The 27,425-nt window shown below is 45.4% G+C and overlaps 1 protein-coding gene and 1 long non-coding RNA gene across 2 annotated transcripts; one reads left to right on the top strand and one right to left on the bottom strand.

The window, feature by feature from the left end:
* Nucleotides 1-1,340: 1,340 nt before the first annotated feature.
* LOC133514782 (uncharacterized) lies at nucleotides 1,341-26,600 on the bottom strand. Its single transcript, XR_009798841.1, has 5 exons — nucleotides 26,514-26,600; nucleotides 17,447-17,539; nucleotides 12,751-12,870; nucleotides 6,365-6,446; nucleotides 1,341-1,484 (listed from the first exon to the last, which is right to left on the bottom strand). It is a non-coding gene; the product is annotated as an uncharacterized LOC133514782 (long non-coding RNA).
* Nucleotides 9,438-22,410, top strand: stk17al (serine/threonine kinase 17a like). The gene is made up of 7 exons (XM_061846737.1): nucleotides 9,438-9,773; nucleotides 14,041-14,253; nucleotides 18,997-19,141; nucleotides 19,666-19,792; nucleotides 20,002-20,050; nucleotides 20,132-20,311; nucleotides 21,772-22,410. Exons 1-7 carry the CDS (start codon nucleotides 9,658-9,660, stop codon nucleotides 22,058-22,060), a joined length of 1,119 nt encoding a protein of 372 aa, XP_061702721.1. The 5' UTR covers nucleotides 9,438-9,657; the 3' UTR covers nucleotides 22,061-22,410.
* Nucleotides 26,601-27,425: the final 825 nt, after the last annotated feature.

The following is a 27,425-nucleotide window of genomic DNA, read 5'->3' as shown; positions in this document are numbered from 1 at the left end:
ACCATATAACGCGCCCGCGAGGTATGTTCTAAAGATACCATAGGCTACAAATTGTTACTATTATTTGTGCTTTAAATTCTGAATCTGACTTGCTTACGTGAATTTCAATTTAAAAATACCTGTAATGTCATTTACTACAATAAATTAAAACGAAAATATTTTACGTCCGTGTAATGAACTGAGTCTGAAATTTGCAGCAAAAAGGTCACGTAGCCCTTCACACGATCGGTGCTCACGAAATAGCCTTCCGCCTCAAAAAGGTTGCTGAGCCCTGCTTTAGCGTTGGCGGGTTGCTAGCGTTAGCGTTAAACTCTCTATGTACCGTCTTTGTAAATATCTCATGTTTCAACGTGGGTTTCAACGTGGTCACTTTTACACAGCTGTGGCGTATGTATGTACCAAATGGTATTTCCTTTACAAATGTACTGGGTGAGGCTTATAACCAGGCCGGGAATTACGGTATTGGAAAATGCGGGGGACAGGAAAATGAGTGGGACAGTAAATGTATGTATTTCCCAGTATCTCTTACTCCAACTCTTTTAATGCTAATATCTTGTTTATATTATCTACCCAAAGCTTGCCATGTGATTCCGTTTTCTCACGCTCAATGTTGAACATGTTGCGTGTTGTCTGTCTGATATCATTTATGGATGAACACTATGCTAAAGAAAATAAACATTTGTTTTAGCTGACAGCTATTGACAACTGTCTATTGACTGGAGTGGAAGAGTTGCGGTAAGAAAAGGGGGATTCACACCACAAAGCGAACTATGACCTCCCTCCTCCGATGCACGGGAACAAAAGGTCAAAGTGCGGGGAGGCAGGCCGTCCCGCGTAATTAACAAAGCACGCAAGTGCGTCGCCAATCTGTCCTGCCGGTGGCGTTCACGTTTCATATGGATCCCGCTCGGGAACGCCGTCTGATTCCATCCCTCATTATTCCCAGCTGATGCCGACCCGATCGCCACTGCAAAGTTCCCTTTTAATTGACGCTCGCAATTTTTCTGCTTGAAATTGGCCACACGAGAGGCTCCAAATGTTAGAAACATCTGCCAGCGGGCCATCAAAGACGCGCGGCCACGGTCCAGCGGGTGATCGCTCGGGCCAGGCCGACCTATGAACCCTGCCGTGTGACATATGGACACGTGCACCTGCTGTCCCCCGAAGCCCGGAAGCGTGACGGATGCGGTCGAGTTGTTTCCTCAACACCTTCAGCCAGAGGCGTCGTCTTTCCGTCCCCTTCACGGATAGCAACGCGGGAATTCCTCTCTACCCCGTGAGCTCACGTGGAATACGTTCGTCACCGTGCGTGTGTGTTAAGATGTGTTCATACCGAGACGGCAGCCGCTTCCACGGAGCTCTGACACGTGAGGATGGGCGGCGGTGCTTCCATTTTTTTTTTTCCCAAGGCATCCAAAAGCCAGTTTTCCACATTGGCGATGACACCGCGCGTCATCACGAGGCTCATTCTGCCGCCGCTTTCCCTGAGGATTTAGAAAGATTTTCAACCGGGCGCTAACCGCAACTTTATCAGTCTTTACGTTCTCTTTACTTTCATATCCGCTTCATTCGTTGTTAGCTTTAATTCCACATTCTCAGCTGCTCTTTTTTTTTTTTTTTTTTTTAAATTTGATCATATACATACATATTGAACAACTCCAAATGTGCATTTATTTTCTCAGGGTGTTCTTTTATCGTACTGAAATCGGAGTGAGATTTTAGCATAGAATTAGCTTGGAACGTACCCGCATGGTGCACGTTCAACTTTTTGTTTGATTTCCAAGTAATAATCTCTGAAAACTTTGTGAATGCTCAAATACAAAACAAGATTATCCCGAATAAGCGTTTGTAAGACATCTCCGCCAAATGCGGATCCCATATCTCAACTTGAAGTGAACGGGGCCACACAGGGCCGATGAGAAAGGTTTTAAAGTCTTTAAAGCAAGTGTCTCCTTGATTGCAACCATATTGGAAAAAGAAAGCGTCATTTTTGTAAAACAAACCAGGCGCGGGGTTTTGGCTCGGGGACAAGTGCTTCCAACTGAAGCTTTAACGCTCACTTGGACTTAAAAGTATTCAAGTGTGAGGTTTCGCAGGATTACCCTCTCAGCATTTTTTTTTTTTTTTTTTTGGTTGCCGGTTTTATATACGACGGCTTATTTCTTCCATTTCATTGGCGTTTCTTCAACTGCTGCGGGGGGAAATTGTGCGTCAGAGAACCGCCGTCCTCCGTGTTCTGAAGAATTGCGTTAACGACTAAAATGACACGTTTTCGTATCCTAATTCAGGGGCTTGACAAGAGAATAAAACCGTTTTTGATGGCCTCTTCATCCTCGTCTTGAGTTTGTTGACGTTTCCTTCTGTGTCCTTCAGGCCCAAAAAGTCCCCCCCCCCTCCACTAGCTCAATAAATGTTTTCCATTTCTCTCCTGAGTCAGACATTCCAAATGGATCTGTTTCCGTATTTCCTGTTTCTTTCTGTCTTTCTTCCCTCTCCTCCGTGACGTTGACGTCTTCCTTCGCCATCCTTGCGGGCGCTTGCTGCCTCATGTTCATTTTAAAGATTCTGACTAAATCCCCCCCGGTCTGCGCTTTTGCCTGCTCGTACGCGTTCATCCCATCAAAGACTGCCTCGAACAGTCGAAGCGGATGCGAGCGAGACCGCGGCGCTGTTTTGCCAGGTCATTCCGCTCGGACGGGCCGTTGACGGACAGCCGCGGGTGCGGCCGCGCTCCCTCGCCCGATCCGTTTTCCATCTGCTTGCCTCTCGTTGAATTCCAAAGGTGATTGTTCATGCCACTCGATGCGGTACCGCGCTAACATGCACAGCGAGGGATTCGTGCGTGGATGACGGCGGCAGGAGTAACCAATTTCGTATTTAACACATACATTTTTCCCACAAAAGCATGTTAAAACGGCCTTCAACTGCTTTAATCCTCCAGCTCTAGTTGACCATTTGGGCAAGTTTATTGTTAGCTTCTTCTCCACGCACCTTGTGAGTGTTTTCAATTCTTACGCGTGTGTTTGGCTGATTTTTCTGTTCAATAAAGGGCACACCTTCAGGTTTAGAACGCGGTCGCCATTTTGGTTGGGTGAATTTGCGTAAACAAACCGTAACTAAGCAGGAATCGTTTCAGAAAGGCCTATGATTGGGGCCGCACTGCTACGTTATCGGTTGCTCGAACGAAAGCGGGCGTTGGAAAGCGTCTTTCTTTCGACTGCCGGCTGTGGTCAAGAACCAGCGCGAGAAAACGGAGCAGCTAGCAACCAAACGGCGACAACTGTGGCTGTCTCGTATTAGCGGAAATGATCTAGCAGCCAAGTCATTCCCTTATGTCAGCGTTTGCTCGGAGCATTTTGTTCTTGGTAAGTATTAGATACCTCTTTGGGGCCAAGGGCCTACATAATACTCGTGTGTGAATGCAATGCATGTCTCCAAAATCTGTATTTTCTGTTTTATTATAATAAGTTTGCAAAAACGAGATACCGCACCGCTATTTGTTTTTCGTGAGTTGAGTTAAAAATGTAGCAGTGGCAGTGGAGAAAGAGGTGTGAGCTCCACTTGGGACTCGTCCCGGTCGAAAATAATGATCTACACCTCTTTTGTTGCTATGATTAACATAATTTAACACAACGCTCACTGTAATCACGCGGTACATATTTAAATTGCATTGTGCGGTACACTAACCTTAGCAGTGTGGAGACACAGGTTGCTTACAATGGATACCGCCAGCCATTGATGAATCGGTTGTAGGCCTCCAGACCTTTGTAATTCTTGAGTATGTCCACGGTATAAGCGCTTGTCGAGAAGAGGAGATAGTGGACAATGTCTGGATAGGTTACCGACGCCCCCATTTGTGTGCTCCATTCGTGTTTCTCCAAGGCAAATGGGTCGATATTGTCAATCAAAGCGCACTTCTTGTCGTAACGGTTTCTTGAAATGACCACTAATGAGCCCCGATAACCTTCCAAAGTCTTCTTAGCCATCATGCGTCACTTTTTAACAGTCGTACGAACATTAGTGTAACTCCAGTCTGTATGCAAAAGATATAGTGAACGGGGCGTCGGTAGAGTGAACCCATCCAATATGGCCGCGTGCCCCGATGTAGTCACCTGGTCGAAAACAGTCTACTGGTGATTCTGTCGCCGCCTTTTTTTTCCCACTTCAAAGTTATCATGGCCGACAACACACGACAACAAAACATGCCAGTCAGATTCACTGAGGATTCTAAATTGTCAGCAACCATAATGAGGACAATTTTCACAGAAAATGTAACAATTACCCATGAGAGCTATTGTGTTAAAAAATATTTCTTAAGTCTGAAGTCTTGTTGGTTTTGTCTTGACACGCAAAAGAGAGTGCGCAAGACGCTTGTTATGCATTCCTGCGGTCGGGATGTGGCGAAACGTCTCCGTACCTGCAAAGTCGCCCACTCGCTTGTTCTAGAATGGCAAACTTCCTGTAACGGCAGCGCACGACACTTTCACGCCGCTTCGAATGCGGTTGAAGGTGAAACTACCGGTACTTACGACCTCTTTAGAGCAAAACGTGCGCCAACCGGGCTGACGTCGCTGCGGCCCTCCTGTGCGTCGTTTAGCTTTTTATCTCGAGCGCAAACGCACGCGCGCCGTTTTGAAAATGTGCTTCAGTCAGAGATGTCGCCACAGGCTTTTTTGTCCATTTACGGTCACTGTTTTGACCTTCCTTGCCGTAACGAGGAACAAAGTAACAACAATGGCCACCGTGGAACAGTGTCTGCTTGAACAAATGAACCTAAACGAGCTGATGGTACGTTTAATTATGCTCCAAATTCGATCAAGAAGGAGGCGACGTAGGCGGTGTAGGGAGGTTAGGTGAGTACGTCGTTGCAACATGTGGCTAAAATGGGCCAATGACAAAGGATCGTCTGGACGGCTTTCTCCGTCTAGTAATTTTTTTTGACCTGTGCAAGCTACGCAGAGGTTCTGTGCGGGGCAGTGCGTACAGTAGGTCACATGATGCAATGCAACCGTTGTTGACTGCGGGAGTATAAAGAGGCCTGTAGTTTGTTCCATTTTCAATTGTCGGGGTCCATGGTGTTGGCGTGGTGGGGTCAGCTAGTAAAGGCGTTGGCCTCACAGTTCTGAGGTCCCGGGTTCAATCCCGGACCCGCCTGTGTGGAGTTTGCATGTTCTCCCCGTGCCTGCGTGGGTTTTCTCTGGGAACTCCGGTTTCCTCCCACATTCCCAAAAAACATGCAACATTAATTGGACCCTCTAAATTGATTGTGAGCGCGGCCGTTGTCTCTCTCCATGTGCCCTGCGATTGGGCACCGACCAGTTCAGGGTGTACCCCGCCTCCTGCCCGTTGACAGCTGAGATAGGTTCCAGTACTCCCTGCGACCCTTGTGAGGATAAGCAGCTAAAAAAATGGATGGATGAATAAAAATACAATACAGTTAGCTGTTGGAACCTCGAAGAATATGTTGAAAATATTAACTAGTCGAACGGAAAAAAATAAGTAGGGCAGTCTTCCCCGTTAACAGCTGGGATAGGCTCCAGCACTCCCCGTGACCCTCGTGAGGATAAGCAGGAAAGAAAATGGATAGCTGGCTGGATAATATGGATGTTTTGGAGCGTATGAAGAAACCTGCCATACCCCGAGAAAACTCTTCATAAACATTCCAGAGGCTCACGTCAATTTTTAATAAGGCCACACATCCTGTTCTTGTTGGGCGCTGTCCAGATAACAACAAAAACAATTGTGATCTGCAACTTATTTGGATATCTTATTTTTATCCCTCGGGGGGGAAGGGGGGACGCGTCTCCCCTCCACTTGCCAAGAGGGATTAGGAACTAAACTTTTAATACCATTTGGGCGTCAGCAGTACACGTCAAACGACTTCTAAAGTTTGTGGGCGCTGTTGATCCTTCACATGTTGTTGTTGTCCACAATGGAGTCAATTAGGGAGGTTGACCGTGGGTGGCGATTTTAAACCGCCTAAATCGACTCACAGCAATTGGACTGTTCCGGTTTACGATGCGCGAGGCCTTCGCGGCTCCTATCAGGCAGCTTGACATTTATTTCGATTTAAACGGCACAGTCGCCTACACACCAGCGAGGATCGCGGAGATTTCGATCAGATCGCAACTCTATTGAATCTTCTCATTTGCGGTCACTTATTGACAAGAATTTACGGTACAGGTTTTAGTGTGGCACAGTTTTCCCATGGCAAAGTCTTGATAGATGGGGCACATTTTCTTAACGAAAAGAACAGCCGATGTTTTTTTCTCATCGCGAAAAGTAAATACACTCGGCGAGACCGTTGTTTAACTTTCCTCTCCATCACCTCTTATAAAGCGCCTTAAAAGGACGCGTCGCTCACCTCGTTTGCCATCTCCGCGCCTTCCTCATTCCTGCCCCGCCATTGGCGTGTTGCGCGTTGGGTCAGAACTGGGTCACAGACACTAAAAAGGAGGAAATAAAACGTGCGCTTACAAAAGCGATTCAACACACCTGAAGGGAGAGGCCCGAGTGGGACAAATATTTGAGCAGTTCAAGGTCACGGGGACACTTCCCACCTTGCGCGGTAGCTCAACGCGTCAGTGACTTCGATGGATGGTTTGTTTTCTGGAAATGTTCCAGAAATGAACTGGAAAATAGACATTGCTGGATGTGTCCACAGACATTCGCTTAGTTCTCTAGAAAAGGCACTCGTGCATAAAAATGTCGCTCCGAAAGCACGTCCGCCAGATATCATTTACCTGCTATTAAATCCCTACTGCGAATTATTCAATCATATCCACATGTTGGTCTTTTTTACTGGTCCTCACCCAAAACGAGACCTAGAACTGTTTCGTTCCAGCACGTCAAAAAGGGTCACGACTCGACTTCTCACATTTATGCGAGCTGGCAGGCTAATTCCGCGGTACGTGTTTTGGTTTGCTCTCCCGGGCCGGGTCGCGCTGGCTCGCTCGCTAGCCGACGAGGCTCCTCCGTACTTTGACCTCCGGTTTAATGGGAGAGGCGGCGGAGGTGGAAGATTGAAGGTTCTATAGAGGACTTCAGGTAACGTTTAAGGAGAGAGGTTACGCAATCCGGAGCATTAACCACTCGGGGGGAGACTGGTGGAATGTCTGCCGTCAACGAGTCTTTTGGACGTCGCTGCTTGTGGCGGCTGCGCAATTAGCTTCGCTATGTTAAAAACAGACAATCGGGTGCTGTGTGCTGCATAGCAGCTACATCCACCATGTGATGTACGACAAGGAAATATGTAACCTGCGCACACTATTTCAATTTAGAATTATACCCGGGAATCACAGTGAGCCATTTTGACGACTGATACGTAACTTGCTAATTTAAGAAAAACAGTGAATCATTTTTATGTCCGATTTCAACTACCGTAATTCCCGGCCGACAGAGCGGATCTGGTTATAAGCCTCACCCAGTACATTTGTAAAGGAAATACCGTTTGGTCCATACATACGCCGCAGCTGTGTAAAAACCGCAAGTGCCCACAATGAAAGCCACATTGAAACACGAGATACTTACAAGAAAAGATGGTACACAGAGTTTAATGATAATGCTAACGCTAGCGCCGTGCTAATGCTAACGCTAGCGCCGCACTAACAGGGCCAGTTAAAAAAAAATACCACTGAGATACGGCAGTAACACTCTCGCATAGCGCTATCAGGGCAGGACCGGTAAAAGACACTTTCTCGGCACATATATGGTCTCGAGCTTACTTTTTCCACTCGAATGGCCCCCTCCGGCCATTAGAAAATATGCACAAATTAGCTGCATCACTGCACAAGCCGCAGGGTTGAAAGCGTGTGAAAAAAGTTACTGTTGGTGACTTCCAGTCGTTTGGGGCAGAAAATGAAATAGAAACAAAGAGGCTGGAACGGAGAGTGCGGGTGGTGGTATGCATGGTGAGCAGTGAGTGACCCGGGCTATGTGCACAGTACAATTCAGACTGCTTAAACAGGATTTAACCTGATTTAACCTTGTCCTTCTCGCGTCAAATATGGTTCAAAACAACTTTTACATGACACACCGCGGCGCGCTTACACAGCGGCGATTTGCTGGTTGAACCGTCAGGTGACAGTTACAGCCATTCTTTCGGGATAGTCATCGCTTTACAGGTTGACGCCTCGGGATGCTCAGAATTCTTGGGGGCAGGCCCTGTCCCACACATGTTCCCGTCGCCCGGGGGGGGAAGCTTGAGCGTCAAATCTTACCTGCCGCCAAGCCCAGTTGGCGAAAAAAAAAAAAAAAAAAAAACAGCGATGATAGCATCCCGCGTGCCTCGGATGCTTGGCAAGAACATATGCGCTGTGGACACGCTGTGCTCTGTGGCGTGAGCTAACCTATAGAAGCGCTTTGTTAAGGTCACGCAGCTTTGACATCAACTCAAAATTAAAAGCTGATTTATGCAGAGACGTTCATGTGAGTGTGCCGCATACGCCCTGCGAATGGCTGGCAAGGGACAGGATCCAACACACCCACAATCCGAATGAGAACGAGCGCTTTATTAAAAATGGATGGATAAAAATATGCATATAGAGCAAACTTTAAATTTAAAAAATGTTTAAAATTTAAATTAAAATTTTCATGTACGATAAAGCTTAATTACTAAAATTAAAAATATACTAGAGAAAAATATGTACAACTGCAAATAAAAGTAAAATACTTTTATTGTATTTAAACATCAGTTGTTATTCATGTATTTTATTTATTTTTTAATACAAAGTAAAACAAAACACATTATTATATATAACATTATAATACATGTATTTATATTTTATTATTTTATTTTTAAAACACATTATATCTATATTATTCCTTGATTTTTATATTTAATGTATCAGTATTAAATATGATTTCTAATAATACTGATTTTTTTTTATTTTGATGAATTGTAAGATGTAAATATCAAAATCATATATTAAATGACAGTAAAATTTAAAAAGGCAAAGTTATGTTTTATTTTTATTATGATACATTATTATGTTATACATATTATTATATAAGAATTTCTAATATTAAATATTTTTTTGCACAGAACCCAAAATAATACACAAACTAAAATCTTTTATTTTTGCTGGATCGCAGATAGTTTAAATAAAATATACATAATATATACATACAGTACTATAGTAAAAATATTATTTGATATACCAAGGTAAAATAATTCGATGACGGCAATATTACACAAAGCAAAAGGTAACAGGCATTTTACTGTATTAAAAATAATACTGTATACATCAATATAGAAACAAATATACATACATACAAACGGTCATAAATACATACATTTAAAAAAAATGATATTGCGTGTGTATGTACGGTATGTATCCGAGCCAGCTGGCCTACACAACCTGACCACGCCCCTCCCCCATTACTCGCACGACGATTGGTTTACTTTGGGTGACGTACGTGAAAGGGGCGGACCAGCGGTAGCAGTTTATTAACCCGAAGGCGTGCAGGCAGTCTCCGAGCAATTTTAAACAGCAGTCAGCCTCACACCTTCGTACCGTCTTGAAACCTGGATTATTTCTCCCCCTGTCCGACGTTGTGACACGTTTTATCACCATGCTCAACTCGACCTGATGTCCCAGCGTTTTGTTTTTTTCTCCCTGTGGTCCCCTAAACATTTGATTTGAACTTTCCTAATCGATGCTGAGCGCTGCAAAGATGTACAACAAGAGCGGAATGATGGCAAAAATCCACACCAGGATAAGATCGGATCCCTTCGCGGCCAATTACGAGCTGGCGGCCAAAGAACTGGGCCGGTAAGTGTTTTGTTTGTAAGGCTTGCGCGTGGAACGGGTCCCACGGCGCCTTCTGGAAGCTAATGTGATTGTGGAGTTAATCGGATTAGTTACTTTGACGCCGGCACGTGCGAGTGAGACGCGTGTGGGGGAGAAAAATTATTTTGCAGAGGAAAAAAAAAAAAGTCAGTGATTATTTGTGGGCGAGGGTGCACATATTAGGCCTAATTTTATTTTGTATGACAGCGATATTAAATTAGTACCTCTTTTATACTCCATCCATGCATTTCCTATCCCAGTGATTGTCAATCTTTTTACACCAATTGTCACTTAAAAAAAAAGCAAAAAAAAAAAAACTTTGATCTCTAAGGACCACCTTTAATGGAAAAAAATACAGTAGTGTATTAGGGCTAAGTGTTCATAAAAAGAAGAGATTTTACTTATGGCGGGGGGAGTACATTTGATAAATAAATAAAAAAAAATTCTTGCGCTATGACTGTTATCGCAATGTTTTTTGACCGTCTGCTGTGGTCACGTACGTCATACTAGCGTGCCTCCAGCTACCGGAGACAAATTCCTTGTATCTTTCCGACATACTTTGCCAATAAAGATGATTCTGATTTCCAACGCTGAGCAGTCAGAATATGAATAGTCTTAAAAACAGACGAGGAATTCATCCACGGTAGTTGCGGCTATTCTGGTACGAGAGCAAACAACCAGCTGGGACAAAATTCACATTTAGGTCATAAAAACAAAACAAAGTCATTGAGCCATGGAACGCTTATACGATGACAATTATGCAAATGATGCAGTTGTCGAACAAATTAAAGCGACTAACATTTTGCTTGAAAACCAGCACTGCATTTATAAAACAAACATTTTATTTTTGTATTTTAATTATTTATTTAATGATTCAATGAAAAATTATCACACACGAAGGTTAAATAGCAATTGTATTTCAATAAACGTTTAAAGCAAGTGTTTTTATTTATGGAATGGCGACATTTTGCACCTTAATGTTACATGCAACTGAACGGTAACTCGGCAAGTGATTCTTTCACGTTTTGCTAGGGGGCGCTCGCGTACCACACGTAGTACTCGGACCAACACTTTGAAAATCGCTGTTCAATAACGATCATCCAATATCAATATTGCGCATTGTTATTGGGGTTCAGTATTGACTTTTCAGAGTGTTTTTGGAATGTGGGACGAACCCGGAGGAAATCCACGCAAGGAGACAAAATTCAAACCCTGACCATCGAAACTGTGAGGCAGACTTGCTGACCACTCTACCACAGTGCTGGCTAGTTTGAATCCCTTTTTTGGGGGAAACAGTTTACTAGGAGAAAATCATAACGCTCAGTTTTGATTGACATTTTCATAGACGCAGTAATATGACACTACGCTTATGAGCTGGTTCTATCTTGGACTCGCTGAGTCATATCGAAAGGAGTTTCTAATGTTTTCGCCGCGCGAGTGCACGGAGCCAAATAAGGCGAGGCGAACATTAGAAAGTGTTAAGTCACCGCTTTTTAAATAGTAGCAGAATTTGAGGTCATCACTGGATTAAAGTAAAGGTTTAGTGAAGAATTTAAGGGGGACGCCCATGCAGCCAGATGCGCTGGGATATCCGTGGATGTGTGTTAGCGGTGGGGGGTGGGAGGGGTTTGGTTAAGTTCTTGACAGAGCAGCAGGAGCATCTTCCTCCCCATCCCCCCCTCCTGTGCCTTTTGTCCCTGTGACGGGCTTCAAATTGCCCCCCGCAGTGTAATCGCGTTAAGGTCACGGGGCGTTTCCTATATTGTGTCTAAAATTTGCAGTCTGCGCATTTTAAACAGGGGACACGTGAAGCATATTAGAGCTTGTTTGTGGCCAGATATTTAACGCTACTCTGTCAGCGTGATGAGAACCCTGGTGGGCCTTCTGTGCAGAAACGGGAACGCGTGCGCGCATCTTTCGTGGCGCAAAACTCTGCAGGAGGACAGTCTCGAGATGCCGAGATATGTAGTTTGAATAACGACGACAACGTCAATTTGTTGTGACGCCACAGTTGATCGCAAAATGCGCTGACGTCACTGCACAGTTTTGAAAATGTGCCGCAGTTCTTCAGGTCAGAGTCGCCGCTACTATCTGGTATTGGCTAGGACGCCACAAGGTTGCGCTTTCTTAGCACTTTTTGGTCATTTCTGGTAGCCATTTTGGTTTGTGACAAGGAACATAGCATCAACAATGGTTAGCTTGACCTAAAAGACCAGATATGTTCAATTATGCTGCAAAATCACGTGATGCAGCGCGGGCCTTGTCGACCACGCAAGCGCGGGAGTGTAAAGAGGCCTTTAACGTGGAGCAGTTAGCCGTTAGCAGCTGATCAGCCGTTTGACAGTCGCGCTTGGGCCTCGCTATCTCTGCATCACCATAAAGTGTTTACCGGCCGGATTTCTCTTAAGTCAACCTCAGCAGAAGCCACAACTGCCTGTTACCGGAAGCTTCCGTCGCGCCGCTCGTTTGTTGTCAAGCCGGCCGCCCATGAGCTAATGCTAGCCACGACGCCGCTTTCCGCATTGAGTTGTGCAATGCTCTCACACACGCACAACCACAGCATGAACGTGCCCCTTTGGACGACAGACATGTTTGGTAACGTTTGACCCCTCTTTGAAAAGACCCCCACTCGCTGCACTCTGCAGCCATTGATCACCCCTTTTCATCACATGTAGTTCCCCGGCCGACATGGGGATAATTAACTTGTGAAAGGCTGTGAGGGGAGGGGGGTATGAGCAATGACCCACTAGCTTTGGACCGCGAGCCCAAACACCAGAACCAGGTCTCCGGGTTGGAACGGTGAGGCTGGATTTGGTTCGGCAGTGTGGGAACGTCGGTGAAAAACGAGCGGCGCTTATGCTGACTGGACCCTTTCAGGAACTTTGTGCTTTCAAAACATGATGGCTGGAGCTAAACATTGAACCAATCCCCCCCACCCCCCCCAAAACCCACTCCTCACCTCCAGCCTGGTCAGGTGGGTGGTCCTGGTCTGCGGTACCAACTGGCTGGCTTTTTGTCCTCCTGTCTTGACTTCTTGTGGAGGCATCAACGTGCGTCCATTTGTCCATGTAGCTGTCAGCTGTATTTAAAAAGAAAGACGGGGTGGACACGACTCATTATGTCCTCGGGTAGCACGTCCTGACCTTTGACTAATGAACACATAAATGTTTGGGTCGTTTAAGTAGCCGCTCATTCATTATCTACAGGGGGGGCCCTCGGTTTATGGCGGCACTGATGAACGAGGTATTTATTGAGGTATATTTACGGCAGTTATATAGGTTCTAATTTAAGCTCAAATTCGGGTTGCACAACTCCGTCGTAAAACGAGGACCTCGTCATTCGGTTTAGTTTTTTCATGTTGCTTTGTTAAAAAGCATGTTTGAGATTTGTACCGTAAGACTTCGGTCTGGAGTAAAAATCTTAACTTCTGGACGAGAAAGAAGGAGTTGAAAACAATCTCGGTAAGAATTTCTTGTTTACAAAAAAAAAAAAAGAATCAATCGAACATATGATCCATCCGTTTTCCTTGCTGCTTATACTCACGAGGGTTGCGGGGAGTGCCTGAGCCTATCCCAGCTGGTTGCCAGCCAATCACAGGGCACATCGAGACAAACAGCCGCACTCACAAACACACCTAGGGGCAATTTAGAATGTTCAATTAATGTTGCATGGTTTTGGGATGTGGGAGAAAACCAGCGAAAACCCACGCGGGCACGCGGAGGACATGCAAACTCCACACAGGCGGTGTCTGGATCGAACCCGGGACCTCAGAACTGTGAGGCCACCGCTTTTACCAGGTGACCCCACCGTGCCGCTGGAAGATATAATATTGATTAAAAAGAATAACATACTATATTAACCAAGGAAGTTAAATGAAATTCACAACCTTGCTATGAAAACAGTTTTGATTTGCCTTCATTTCTTGACAATTTCTCAACCATTGCGTATCTTTCATATTGGCACACGTGTAGTTCTTTAATATTCACTTGACTTGAAGAATTGTCATGAATCCTCAGCAGTCTGCGCTTCCACTGGTCAGACCTTCCATTGGGGGGGGGGGGACAAGGCCTTCTGAGTGTCTCCTGGCATTTCCTGTGCACATATTTGAGCTCAACAGCGACATCACTACAGTCCAATGAAACCACTTAGTGATTTATTTATTTTTGTGTGTATGTGTGTGTGCATTTGTGTCCCACTGTGGGATGTTCGCACAATTCTATGCATCCAACGGCTAAATCTGTGTGTCCAGGGGCAAGTTTGCAGTGGTGAAGAAGTGCACGGAGAAGGCGACGGGCAAGCAGTACGCCGCCAAGTTCCTGCGCAAGCGGCGGAAGGGCCAGGACTGCCGCGTGGACATCCTCAACGAGATCGCCATGCTGGAGCTGGCCAAGTCCAACCCGTACGTGGCGGCCCTGCACGAGGTCTACGAGACGCCCGTCGAGATCGTCCTGGTGCTGGAATGGTAAGACCGGCGGAGGAATGAGAAGGTCGCGGCGCCTCGGCCCGGAAATTTTCGCCGCTCACGTGCCCGAGTCGGGGTGGTGGTGGGGGGGAAAGTGGGTCAGAGGGGATTTGTGTGTCGTTTGCAAAGCCTCGAGAATTCCATCAATGATTACTGCATTGGCATCTTAAAGCGGCATATTGCATTTTTGTGTGAATTAATGGAAATTCCATTCATTTCCATGAAGAAAGATGATTGGAATCCTTTGATCTTATGCCATTCACCAGTTCATGTTGTCTGTATATTAAAAATATTCTTTGTGGGCGTCAACATCAGTCACTTCCCAGAACTTGCTAAGTTGTTCATTTGCGTCAAAGTGCAGCACCTGTGCAAACGTAATCTCAATAAGATCAAAATGCAGTCGCTCGGTTCGAGTAAAAGCAGGCGTGCGAGGAATTTGTCTGCAGAGTTCCTTTAAACGCTCGCAGGAACTTGAAAGAAGTTTGCAAACAACCGTGTGGTTTGACGCGCTACGTCGTCTGCTTGTGGCTTTCCCGCTAGGCAGCGCTGACTCTTCTCACGAAGTGCAAAAACGGGAAGTGGCACCGCAGCAGCATATTTAACAAAGCTCGGTTTGAAGTTTGCGTTCGCTTACGGTGAGTCGCATGGTTTGGCCTCGCGTTTTTTTTTTTTTTTTTTTTTTCCATTTCCTGTGCAAGGCAGTAAGCAAAGCTGCTAAAAGTAGCACACTGGCCACCAAAACACACACACATGCACGCTCCCCCCCCAAACATATTTGTCATACATAGCCACGACCACATCCGCAGTCTTGTTTGTGAAATAGACGCGAGATTCTCAGCGCTTGACGTGCAGCTGCAGCCAGTCGCGAACCACTCGGCGTCTAACGACTAGTCGGGGGGGAAAAAGTCTGCATAAAAAGTCAGATTTGAATCTTCTGAAGTTTACGTGAAGACCACAGTCCTGATTCAAACAAAAACACTGCGGTTGGCAGTGGCACTTTGGAAGGGCAAAGCTTGTTCAGATTGAACATTGCCGTTGTTGACCGTTTTCTGAGCTGATACGGGATGAGAAATACTTTGTGACACGCCCCACACTTTAGGATAATCACTCAGGGTAAACTGTAGACACATCAGATTAACGGGCCTTTGGTCGGAAAGGGTGGAATTCAGTTCAAATCCGGCCAAATTAGTTTGTGTACCGCGATTTTGAGGGAAATCGAATTTGGCCCAATTATCGGGATGTGTGAAAGTATGGAAGTAAATTAGTGCCACCAGGATTTGAAGTTGAAATTCCACAGAAAACAGGATTGGAATTTGAAATGGAAAGTGATCACATTTTCAATACCGGGAATCCTCGGTCTACGACTGCGATCTGTTCCTACAGTAGCGACTAAAGTTGGATTCCACCATTAAAGTCAGAATTTACATCAAAATGTTTTGTATAAAAAAAAAACAAACACATTGAAATAAACAACTACTTAGCATTACTGCTGAAAAGGTGGATGGAGAAGAAGAAGGGGAGGCTGTGCTTAGCTATTGCGAAGGAACCCGGTCCTCAATCCCCTTCATCTCGACAAGTATCAGAGAACCTAGTTTTGTGATCATTGTATCCAACATAAGGAATGGAACCCTTCACATGTGCTGAAATACGGAGTTTGTCTTTAGTAATTGTCAAAACAGTCGACCGACTGAAGCCTTGGCGGTGTTGGTGTCTCTCCTTCCTCCGATCTTTTTATGATCTTGAGCTTCATTTCCATGGTAATGGATTTTCTTTTGGCTTCATAAGCATTGCTAAAAGACGGCTTTCTTTTTTGAGGCGGTAATGTCTGAAAAGGAAGGCGAAAAATGCAAAGATACTCCCGGACAAGTGTTAGCCAGACAAAATGGTGGACGGGGACAGGCGTTGTAAAGTCCAAACGTCTTAGGTCAAGACCGTTTTAACACAAGGACTCCCTGTTGTTGCGACAATTCGCTGTCTGAAATTCAACCGGCTTCAATTTGCTGTCTAAAACTCAGCGTCTGTGCCACCCGGCAGGTTTACTTCCAAGTCAGAACCGAACGCCCAGCCAATCGCAGAACTGCGATTGGCTGGGCGTTCGGTTCTGACCTGAAGTACCACCGCCTGGTGGCACAGACGGCGGATTTCAGACAGCGAATTGTCGCAACTATTGAAAATGTGATCAATTTTACATTTCAAATTCAAATCCCATTTTCTGTGGCATTTGAAATTCAAATCCTGGTGGAACGAATTTACTTCCATAGAAAGCTGCTTAAGATGTGTGAAATGGGCTCACGATTCTTTCACCCGAGTACTTTGCCCATTTTCAGTTTCCAAACACACCTTTGTTTAGTGCAGTAATCACCACATGGCAATAATCCCAAAAAGAGAAAAAAGTAGCCACTTCCAAATTAATTAAGTTTTAAGCCGTTTTAATTTACTCTGGATAGCTTTTAATTTCCTGTTTTCACTTATGTACATTTTGAGGATTTTTTTTTTTTTTTTTTTTCCAATCTTTGTCTGAACTGGCCTGGAGCTCAAACGACTTGACTGGTTTTAAAAAAAGAAACGAGAAAATCGGGCGCCAACTGTAAAACTGGATCAGACAGCCAAGCAGAACAACTCCCAAAGACTCGCTCAATAGGATGTTAAATGGAATTTCCACAGTAAGGCCACGACGCCCCCCCCCCCGATTAAATGGGCACTTACTTAGAGATTTAAGGCTGATCTGACCTCAACCAGCGGCACATGTGGCCGACTGCGGGCTGCAATGTGGCTGCCCGCTACAGGGGTGGAACATCTGTAGTCGGGAGGCCATTTGCTCTCGAGGAAGACGCGCACTGACCCAAAAATTAGACACGCAGACAGATTTTTATCATCGTAATTGATTTTGTGCACGCGCGGCTCACTCAAACGTTGTTTCCGAGCTTTGGATAATCGTTTCGAAACATCTGATTCGGGGATTTCGGCGATGAGGATCACAACAAGGAGGATCGGACCCTCAAGATCCGGCAAAACATCGCCGCTGTTTTCACAGCTGAGGCTAGTCAGGGAGGCCGACGCGGTTGCGTAACAACTTGCGGTGTTTTCCGTGGTCAATTAAAAAGCACGTGTAAAATCAAATCCTCCAAACGCTTCCATTTTTTTTTTTGTGTGTGTGCAAAGGGAGAGGATCTTATCGGATCCAGTTACAGACCTCGACCTTTTCCCCCATCTTCTTGAGAAATTTCATCGCAAAGGCTGGATTTGCGCTGCAGGTCCAAGTGCTCAATTCCGGTGAAATGGCCATCTATCGAAAGATACATAGAAAATAAATGTCAGCTATTTATCCACATTTGCAAAAGGCCTGATCCCGCTGTTGAAGAGATCGGAGTCGGTTTGGTTTTCGATTCATGCTGCAGTGACTCACAATTCACAATTGTGCTGCCTCGAAAGCGAAAAATCTGAATTACGTCACTCGGATTCTGCAGCGTGAGCATATCTTTTGTTCCTTATTTTACTTTTGAGGGGGGGGAATACTGAATTGGCCGGCCAGTATTTTGCCACTGTGCTAACTCAAGCTATATAACTGTCAAAGGGATCACTTCTTATCTATGCCAAACTAGTGGGAAATGACACGTCCACCATTGGCACACACGGGAAGAGATATGGGCTTGTGTAACGCTGAAAAAAGAAAGAATCGGGTTTATTGTCCTTAATTGCATCAATCAGACTGCACAAAATGATTTGTCTCCTTGCAAGAAAGCAACTTGACAGGATGATTCATTAAGCACTAAAGTTGTTTGTTCACTTTTAAGACAACCGGTTAAAAAGAATAAAGGGAGCGAGAAAAAGGTGTCAAAATCCATCATGAAGCCACACTAACGTAGTAGTAAATGCAGCGGGATAATTTTGCTCTCTGAATGTTCTGAACTCCTCTTTCCATCCCAACGCTGATGCAATTCAAGAATTTCTGCCAATAACTTGAAACTTTCCCTGTGACAGCTGTAAAATTGAAACAACATTAAAACACGAGATATTTACAAAGAAAGACGTTACACAAAGAGTTTAACGCTAGCGTCGCTGCGCTAATACTAATGCTAGTGCCACCGCGCTAACAGGGCCGGTTAAAAAAAACATACTGGTAAAAATCACTGAGACACGGCAATAACACGCTAGCGCAGCACAAACAAGACCGGACTGGTAAAAGTTACTTCCTCGGCAGATATATTCCACCAGTCTCACTCTGACCTTTTCCGCTCGAGTGCCGCCTTGCGGCCGTTTAAAAAAAAAAAAAAAAAAAAGCCCGAATTTGCCGCATCACCGCATAAGTCGTAGGGTTGAAAACGTGTGGGGAAAAAAAGTCGCAGTTTATAGGCCGGAAATTCCGGTAATTGTTTTCGTTCAACTGTGCCTCAGACCTCAACAAAAGTACTTTTTAAACCTGGAACGTTTCAAAACTAACAAACTCCTATAAAAATGTATTTGTGGGGTGTTCTCAGTTTACGACGGAGTAGCACAGTCTGGCATTCATCTACGCTAACGTGGTAGTAAAGTCATAATTACTGCAAATATTTATACGGAAAAAACACTTCCAGGTCATAGATGAAAACATTAAATCCGGCAGTAACTGAGCGTGCCTTCTTATGCTGCTGCGCAAATGAGTACATTGTGTCCCATTGTCAACCTCGTAACCAATCAACTTTTGTCGTTGAAAGTCATCTCCATACTTAGTTTTTTTTGTTTCTTGTTCTTTTCACGCACCAGCGCCGCCGGCGGAGAGATTTTTGACCAGTGCGTCGCCGACAACGATGATGCGTTCACGGAGAAAGATGTGATCCGGTTGGCCCGGCAGATCCTAATGGGGGTGGCCTTCCTGCATCGGAACAATGTGGTCCATCTGGATCTGAAGGTGAGATGCCTTAGATAGATCATTACGTGACTGTATGGGGAAGACTGTTCCCAAGAGGTGGCGGAGGTATTTAGCTGGTTATGTAACCCCGGCGTACAACCTAGTTCTCATGTGGGGGGAACTGTCTAATACCGGAAGATGAGGTAAGAAATCAAGGCTATTACTTGGAGGGGGTTTTCTTGAAGGGTCGTTGTCCTTTTAAGTATTCAGTTTCTCGGCCATAAAAGATGTCATCTTGATAAAAGTAATCCCCGGTGGATCACGATTAGAGTGTCAGGAGATTCCATTCCCAAGCAAATCTGGCGTTAGTCCAAGCCATTGTGCACGCCAACAATGTACTCAAGCAGTCGTCGGATGCGACGTCTGACCCGTTCTCCCTGATTGGCTTATCTTAGATCTAACGCTCAGCAAAATCCCAACTGACGGCGCAGACTCCCAAATCCCCCAGGGTCCGTTTTATCTCAAACCAAGCGCCAAATCTGCTCTGCTCCTGACTTTGGCACTTATGTAACCTTGGTCCACAGCCGCAGAACGTCTTGCTGACCAGCGCCAGGCCGCTGGGCGACATCCGGATCGTGGACTTCGGCTTGTCCAGACGCGTAGACAGCATCAGTGAGGTCCGGGAGATTCTGGGCACTCCAGAGTATGTGGGTGAGTCAAGAAATTATCTTGTACAATAATCCCCCGGATAGTCCCGGTATAGTGTTTTTGCCATATCTTTTGGTACTTTTACGCGAATGTAAACTTTTTCAGGTGCGCCGTATAAATTATTCACAGGATTTTGCTTGGTCCCTGTTTGTCAATTGTCGTCACAAAATCACCCGTTTGCCATCGGCTAATTCAGATCGTTTGTGTTCCAGCACCAGAGATTCTCAACTATGAACCCATCAGCACTGCTACAGACATGTGGTGAGTGTACACGGCAGATGATCCCCCAAAAACCATAAAACTGACAAAGCTGACAAGTGGTGTGCCTCCTCTGGTGGTCAGGAGCATCGGGGTTCTAACCTACGTAATGCTGACCGGCGAGTCGCCCTTCCTGGGTGACGACAAGCAAGAGACCTTCCTCAACATCTCCCAGGTCAGCGTGGAGTACTCGCACGACACCTTCCAGGACATCTCTCCGCCGGCCGTCGACTTCATCAAGTCGCTGTTGGTGAAAAACCCCAGGTGACGTTTACAGAGACAAACGTGTAGACGTTCAGGATGTGAGTCGGGGCGGAAACGCGTCCGACATGAGCATATGAGGCAAAAAATTGGTTTCCTCTTCTGCAACCGCTGTCTCCATTTTGTCGTATTTTGGTAAATATTACTTCAGAATGAATACGTGACTCATTTGAGTCCAGTCACTTTTTCACGTCATCACCCGAAGGGTGCTAGTGCCACAAGAACTAATACAATGCTAAAGATTTTCACGAGTTAAACAAATCTTTGTCCTACGATGGTTAAGGTGTCATTTGAATAAATCCAAATAAAGGGAATCCTCTGTTTACGATGTTCCCAACATACCAAGTTAGCATCAAATGAGCTTGCGCCGTACTTTGTGTTTTTAATGAGATTATATCATATCTATGGCTAGCAAGTGTTTTTCACAGAAAGGTTTACTACTGCGCGAGCACAGGTTCACGGTACGTTCCGACTTGCAAAACTTCGTCACCAACTGAGATCCCCCGGGTACTTGGTGTTCTCTGACTCACACCGGGCTAGTGTTAGCCCATCGCCGTGAGCCAACTCTTTGCCCTATTGTCATTTTTTTTTTTTTACAAAGAGAAAATGGGTATTCTAACGCTACACCTAAATAACTCAACTGTCACATTATGCCATCTTAAGCAAGCTGCTGTCTGGCTAACGCTAGCTACTGCAGTATCAGGAGTAAGCGGACACAAACTCACCGGACACACATTTCCGAGTTATACATTTAAAACGCATCCGCTGCCATTGACGGCTTTAGAAGTCAAACATTCATGTGAGCAGGGAAGGCCGGGGATGAATTAGTTTTAACTGGGAAGAGCAGCAGTGAACGAGTTAAACCAGTCCCTGCTGTGAAGTCATTAGCTCTGAGAGCTTTAGCAACCTGGGTAGTGGCTAACACAAACAAAATGGGAATCACGGGATATTAATGGGTAAATAGTGATGATAATATGGGACTTTTTTTTAGCGTTAGTGCTAACTCTTTCATTTCCGCCTATTTTCGCGTATAATATTGGAAGATTAATTTGGAAGTGACAAGTGTTTTGAGATCTTAGTTTGCAGTAGGGCTCGTTCCGTAGCCCTAGCGACTAGCAGGGGCGGAGGGGGGGGGGGGATTACTGTCCTAGCTGAGCTTGGCCCTGTCATAGAAAAGCTTTATTTCTTCTGTCAAGCGTCACCTCATTAAGTCAGCAACAAGGTGATGTTGAAGGGTAATTGTTCATGTGAAGAAGCAGGAGCAAGGAAAATGGGAGTTAGCGGATAAAAGCAAGTGTCCTCTGTACTTTTTCTGGCAACAACAAAGATTCCTTGCGTAATCGACGAAAGGAAAGATTTTCCAAGTGAAAGCTGTTTTTTTTTTTTTTTTTTTTTGTTCCATTTGATTATGTAAAACAAAAATCTGAGAATTTCCACTCATCTGTGACATGTTACGTTTTCAGGAAGAGAGCCACAGCGGAGGACTGCCTCAGCCACCCTTGGCTGAATGGCCACCCCCTTGTGCACCACCACCTCCACGCCTCACGGTCCTCGTCGTCTCTGGACGAACCCGACACGAGCCAGTCCGAGTCCGAGCCGGAGAGCCCGGCGCCGTCCCCGGAACTGGGTCTGATGGGCTCGTACCTGGCGTGCCCGTGCCAGGGCGAGCTGAAGACGGGCTGCGGCTCTTTCTCCTTTGCTGAGCCGCCCTTTGCCCCTCGACCCGAAATACAGCAGGAACTCATCTGCTGAATGGTCGCAGGGGGAGGACAGACAGACAGACTCCCACTTTTGAGATGCCAATGTGGGTTCACCCGGGCAGGCGACGAGGATGAAGAGTGGTTCCTCGTTTTAAACCCAATTAACCTTCCAAACTGGACTGGTCGCAAAGCGCTGACCGAAACTGTTTCCACACTTCTCGAGTTTTTGATGAAGGAGGAGGAGGGGGGGGGGGGGGGTGACTAAAGAAAGTTTGGACGCTTTTGCCACAAAACAGTTAATTTTTTATATTATTTATGTTACATTTGTCTCTACCATCAGCTCGAGTCAGCATTCTCAATTTTCCAATACAATCGTGAGCACTTTTTTTTTTTTTTTTTTTTTTAAATAAAAGAAAAATAGATACATTTTGTTAGAACTTATCACACAGGTCTAGCCTACTGTACATATGGAAAAAGTGCCACTTTGGTGTATTCACACTTTCATATTTCTTTTGGGCGTTTGCACAAGTCTTTGCACTTTTTTTTTTTTTTAAACATTTTTTTTTAAACAATTTGTACTTAACTGCAAGAATGCCGCAAGTTTTTGAAAATAACTCGCGGAGGCTGAATTAGTTTGAAAGGTAACTGATGAATCCCTGCGATATAAGGCGCTCGCTCGGGAGCGACGCGTCGCAACGTCGGTGACCTCGCGGACGATAAACTGAAATTTTTTTTTCTTGCTTCACTCGGTAACATCCGACTTTTTCAACGTTCATTTTTTTATTTGTTTTCCGTTGTTTTCCTGCTTGTGGATTTCAGGCGGTTTTGCACTTGCCCTTGAGGACGTTTTTGTTTAAATTTGAATAAATGTCGTTGCAAAATGTAAAGAGAAATACATGTACATTTTGTCAAAACAACTTGATTACGTGCCATTATTCACGACGTCCCCACCTTGCTCAATCGAAATCCTCACGAGTGTCGCAGGGAGTGCTGGAGTCTATCCCAACAGTAAATGGGCAGGAGGCTGGGCACACCCTGAACTGGTTGCCAGCCAATCGCAGGGCACACTGAGACAAAGAGCTGAACTCACAATCACAGCTTGGGGCAATTTAGAGTGTCCACTTAATGTCGCATGTTTTTAGAATTGGGAGGAAACCCACGCAAGCACGGGGAAAACGTGCAAACTACACACAGGCAGGTCTGAGATTGAACCCGGTACTTCAGAACTGCAAGGCCAACGCTTTACCAGCTGATCTATCGTGCCGCCCCAATAGAAATCATCCACAAAAAAGGCTGCGAGCAAAATGTCTGACGAGCAAGATGATCCTTGTCATCAGTTTGTGCAGTATGAAAAATAAAATTGTTGTACTTTTGTCAGCCATCTTGACCACTGCTAGTTTTCTAAGATTCGTAACAGTCTGACCAAACGATCGCGAGAGAGGAACGAGGGCAACTTGGGGGAGTTTCAGATTTTGTTTCCCATGACAACATCGGTCATTTCTGTAGCCACGGATGGCGTTTGATGCATGTGTCGAGGGAAGTCCACTTTGGTGATCTCATTACCGCGTCTCCACTTTTTGCAGATGAGGCTCGGTTGGCTTGATCAAGGTTCGTTCTTAAAACCTTACTTTGCAGCCGAATGGGAAGCGGTGGGGATGAGAACCACCACCTCGCAACGGTGGAGAAACTAGAAATAATCCACAGCACGCACAACCACATGCGCGGATGTACCGTAATTCCTGGCCGACAGAGCGCACCTGGTTATAAGCCTCGCCCAGTACATGTGTAAAGGAAACACCATTTGGTACATACATGGGTCGCAGCCGTGTAAAAGCCGCAAGTGTCCACATTGAAACTGACCTTGACACATGAGATATTTACAAAGAAAGACGGTACACAGAGTTTAACGCTAGCGCTGCTGCTAGCGCTGACGCTAACCACCATCTTGGAGTCCTGTAATCAGTCCATTGGTGAACACGAGGGGTTGATTGAAACTTGGGGAAACAGAAATTGCTAAATCAAAAACATACTGGTAAAAATCACAGAGACACGGCAGTAAAACGCTAGCAAAGCGCTAACAGGGGCGGACCGGTAAAAGTCACTTTCTCGGTCTCACTCTTACCGTTTGGGTGCTCCCTTGCGGCAGTTCGAAAAAAAATGCACAAACTAGCCGCATCACCGTATGAACTGCAGGGGTTGAAAGCGTGTGGAAAAAAGTTGCGGCTTATAGGCCGGAAATTACAGGAACGTCAAATGATCGACCTTGGATAATAGATATCAACAATGAAAATGTACGTACATTGTCGGGATTCTCAGGAAAAGCTGAAACTCACACAAGATGACTTTGTCTATCTTGAGTCTGTAACGAGCTGTATTTGAAGATAAGATGTAGGAGAGGTTTTCATGAAAACGATCAGGACAAGCGCAAAATAAAGCTTGAAAATATTTTTTGATTATTTTAGGGCATAAGCATAAACATGGAATGTAGGATTTCTAAACAGAAAATTATTTTCAAGACTCAGGTTGTTTCCATCTCTTCAAGTGTATCGGAGTTCTTAGAACTTCCTGCACCTTACATCATGTGGACATTCCTTCCAGCTAATGTTCCCTAATAACACTTTGGGGGGTAAAATTCCGACATGCTTCAGGGGTTTAGGACTTCTGCACCATCCTCTGACCTGCAGTTCATCTCCCATACATGATCACGTATAGCTAATCAAATTAGCTTCCCTTCATCCCTGCGGAATGCATTTTGTGATGTTCTGACCTCCCCGCTCACTCCTGCCGAATTCCAGCAGTGACCTCGAACTTTTCGGAGCAAACACGAGACCGCGTGAGCTCAGAGTGCAGTAAAACGTGGAAAGATCATCAAAGAGAAGAACTGTAAATACCACCATTGTCTCTTGGATTTCGAGAATGAGGAGTGGGGGAGTCATCATGGAAAAGGAGAAACTGCAAAACTGCACAATGGCTAAATACTCGTAAAAGCTCGGTAATGTGTTTCTGATGGCAGACGAGGCAAGCGAGTCGAATGCCTTTGGTTTGTCCCGGTTATTTATTTTGTCCCTGGAAACCAGCGAGCGACAACAAAAGCATTCTCAACCAAGCCCAAACCGCGATCTGATCCCGGAGCGGCCTGTTTTCCGTCTGTGGCGGCCACTTCCTCACAAGTCGTGTCGGGTTTGCGGAGGGGAGCAAAAGGGGGTGTAACTGCTGAAAAACTCAAAAGATAATCGCTGATAAGATTTAGCTCAAGGAATGAAGCTGTGGCCATTTTGGTTTCTGAAGTAGGCTCTATAGGTGGGGGATGCATCATCCTCACCTGACCAAGAGTGGGAAGACTGGGTGGCGGGTGGGTTCCTAGGGTCCTGGATGCGCTCTTTTTGTTGGGGTTGGCGGATCACCCTGGATGTCTTCTGGACTGGATCTTCCCAGCAGGTGGGTAACTGGCACTGGACAGTCATTTCCGAATCACACCGAAAACAGTGCCTGGCTCACGAACCTGTTCTGTCCCATCCAATCCTGCGCCCAACCTACAGCGTCAGACCCTTCCTGTCCTGTCCTACCAAATACGGCCAGATTCTCTCCTGTCTTGTCTAATCCTGCCCTGTCCTGTCCTGTCAAGTCCTGTTCAGCTCTGTTCCATCCTTTTCTGTCCTATCATTTCCTATCCTACCCTGTCCTGTCTTGTCTTGCCATGTCACATCCCGTCCAGTCTCATCTGGCATGTAGTTCTCCCTTCCGATAACAATGAAATCCAACCGCAAGCTAAAGTTTTCCTTGTCATTTTGTTCCTTTGTTTCTTCTTTCTCTCCATCCATCCCATCTCAGCCCTTGTTGTTTGACCACATTCCAAATAAATATCCATCACAGTACAAAATGACAAGCGAGGGCGTATATCAAGGCGACCAGACGAAAAGTGAAAGGAGTCTTGTGGTCTGGATTCACTCATCCTACAAATTTACAACTGGATTAAGTCGTTATTGGGAGCACATGCTGGTATGCGCACCAACACCCCGAATAAATGTGAGCAACCAGACAATTCTGCCTCGCTGTCAGGAACTATTAATACAATTTCTGTCCCAAAAGGTGCAATCTCCAGTATACTCCCCCCCCCCCCCCCCCCATCGGGCTAATTCAAGTTTCTTTTTTAACACTGAAAGGATGTCATGTGCAAAAGGTACAAAAGCGGAACATTTGAGGCTGCCCCGGGGACAAGAATGTCCTTTTTTGTACAGTCGGACTCAATGTTCTGAGCGTAACGACAGTTGTGTCTTACAAAGTAACACAAGTTGAACGTATCTATACTACAACAGGACACTAGCGGCAGTTTCTGTTCTCCCAAATTTCAATCAACCCTCGTGTTCACCAATGGACTGATCACAGGACTCCAAGATGGCTGCTGGTACATTTTGCAAGGCAAAAAAAAATAAAATAAAAAAAAAATTAAAGACACAGGCAGTAAGTACCTAGTAATAATACAGATTGTACAAAGGTTCATTTACCTGGTAGGACTAATTAAAGGACCACCAAGGTGACCGTTGTTCCCTCTTCCAAGGCTACAAAGTTAACGCCGTTACCAAAATGCTGAAGTCAAACGTTTCCAATCTACAAAAACAGAACATCAAAGATATTACACATTAAAAAATATGCAATTATGCACTTTCAGCCATATTTGTTTGATCATTGGACTTCCGCTTAATTGTTTCCACCATCTGCAGCGGCAGGAAGCGATGGGTACAGTTCGTTCCCATAAACATTGGACTGCATGTTTTCCCCTTCCGAACCTGCTCTGCCATACCTTCACACGCACTCACGGAAGGGATTCTCCCGGCGTTCTCCGTAGCTTTGCCTTGATGTCGCCCATCTCTTCAAACGGGCCCCCTTGTTGACCCTCTTGAGCTTGGGCTAGAGGGGCATGAGGGTAATCACACAGACCCTGGTCTTGTGCATAGGGAGGCATTGTCATGGTGAATCAACCACAACGCTCTCATCTTTTTACGCACTCACAAAATGAATTTGGGACGGTTGATAGTCTAACCCAGGGGTGCCCAGATTTTTTTTTCCCCCAAGATCTACTTTTCAAGCAGCCAGCCTCTCGCGAGCTACCGACGACGGGTGGGGGCAGTCAATGTGCGATCGACGCATTGCGCACCCCTGGTCTAACCCGTATTGAAGAGGAATAACTCAAACTCAGGTTTTGTTTGGTTATGAAATCCATCTTTTGGGTCACTAGTCTTGGAATATTTGAGACACAACTTATGCACCCGTGAGAGCATTTGTGGGTGTTAGGTGTGGGACTGTAGATCGTTCAAAAAAAGGTACACTAATGTCCATTCATCCATCCATCCATTTTCTCAGCCGCTTATCCTCACAGGGGTCACGGGGAGTGCTGGAGCCTATCCCAGTTGTCAACA

The sequence above is a fragment of the Syngnathoides biaculeatus genome, chromosome 16 (assembly GCF_019802595.1).
Source record: "Syngnathoides biaculeatus isolate LvHL_M chromosome 16, ASM1980259v1, whole genome shotgun sequence".
In the NCBI taxonomy this organism is placed as follows: domain Eukaryota; kingdom Metazoa; phylum Chordata; class Actinopteri; order Syngnathiformes; family Syngnathidae; genus Syngnathoides; species Syngnathoides biaculeatus.
The sequence above is the reverse complement of the archived record's forward strand: the minus strand, read 5'-3'. Positions and strand labels throughout refer to the sequence as shown.

Coding starts and splice junctions, on each gene's coding strand:
- stk17al (XM_061846737.1), top strand. CDS start 9,658: ATGCTGAGCGCTGCAAAGATGTACAACAAGAGCGGAATGATGGCAAAA. Junction 19,142..19,665: donor TGGTCCATCTGGATCTGAAG/GTGAGATGCCTT, acceptor CTTGGTCCACAG/CCGCAGAACGTCTTGCTGAC. Junction 20,312..21,771: donor CTGTTGGTGAAAAACCCCAG/GTGACGTTTACA, acceptor TTACGTTTTCAG/GAAGAGAGCCACAGCGGAGG.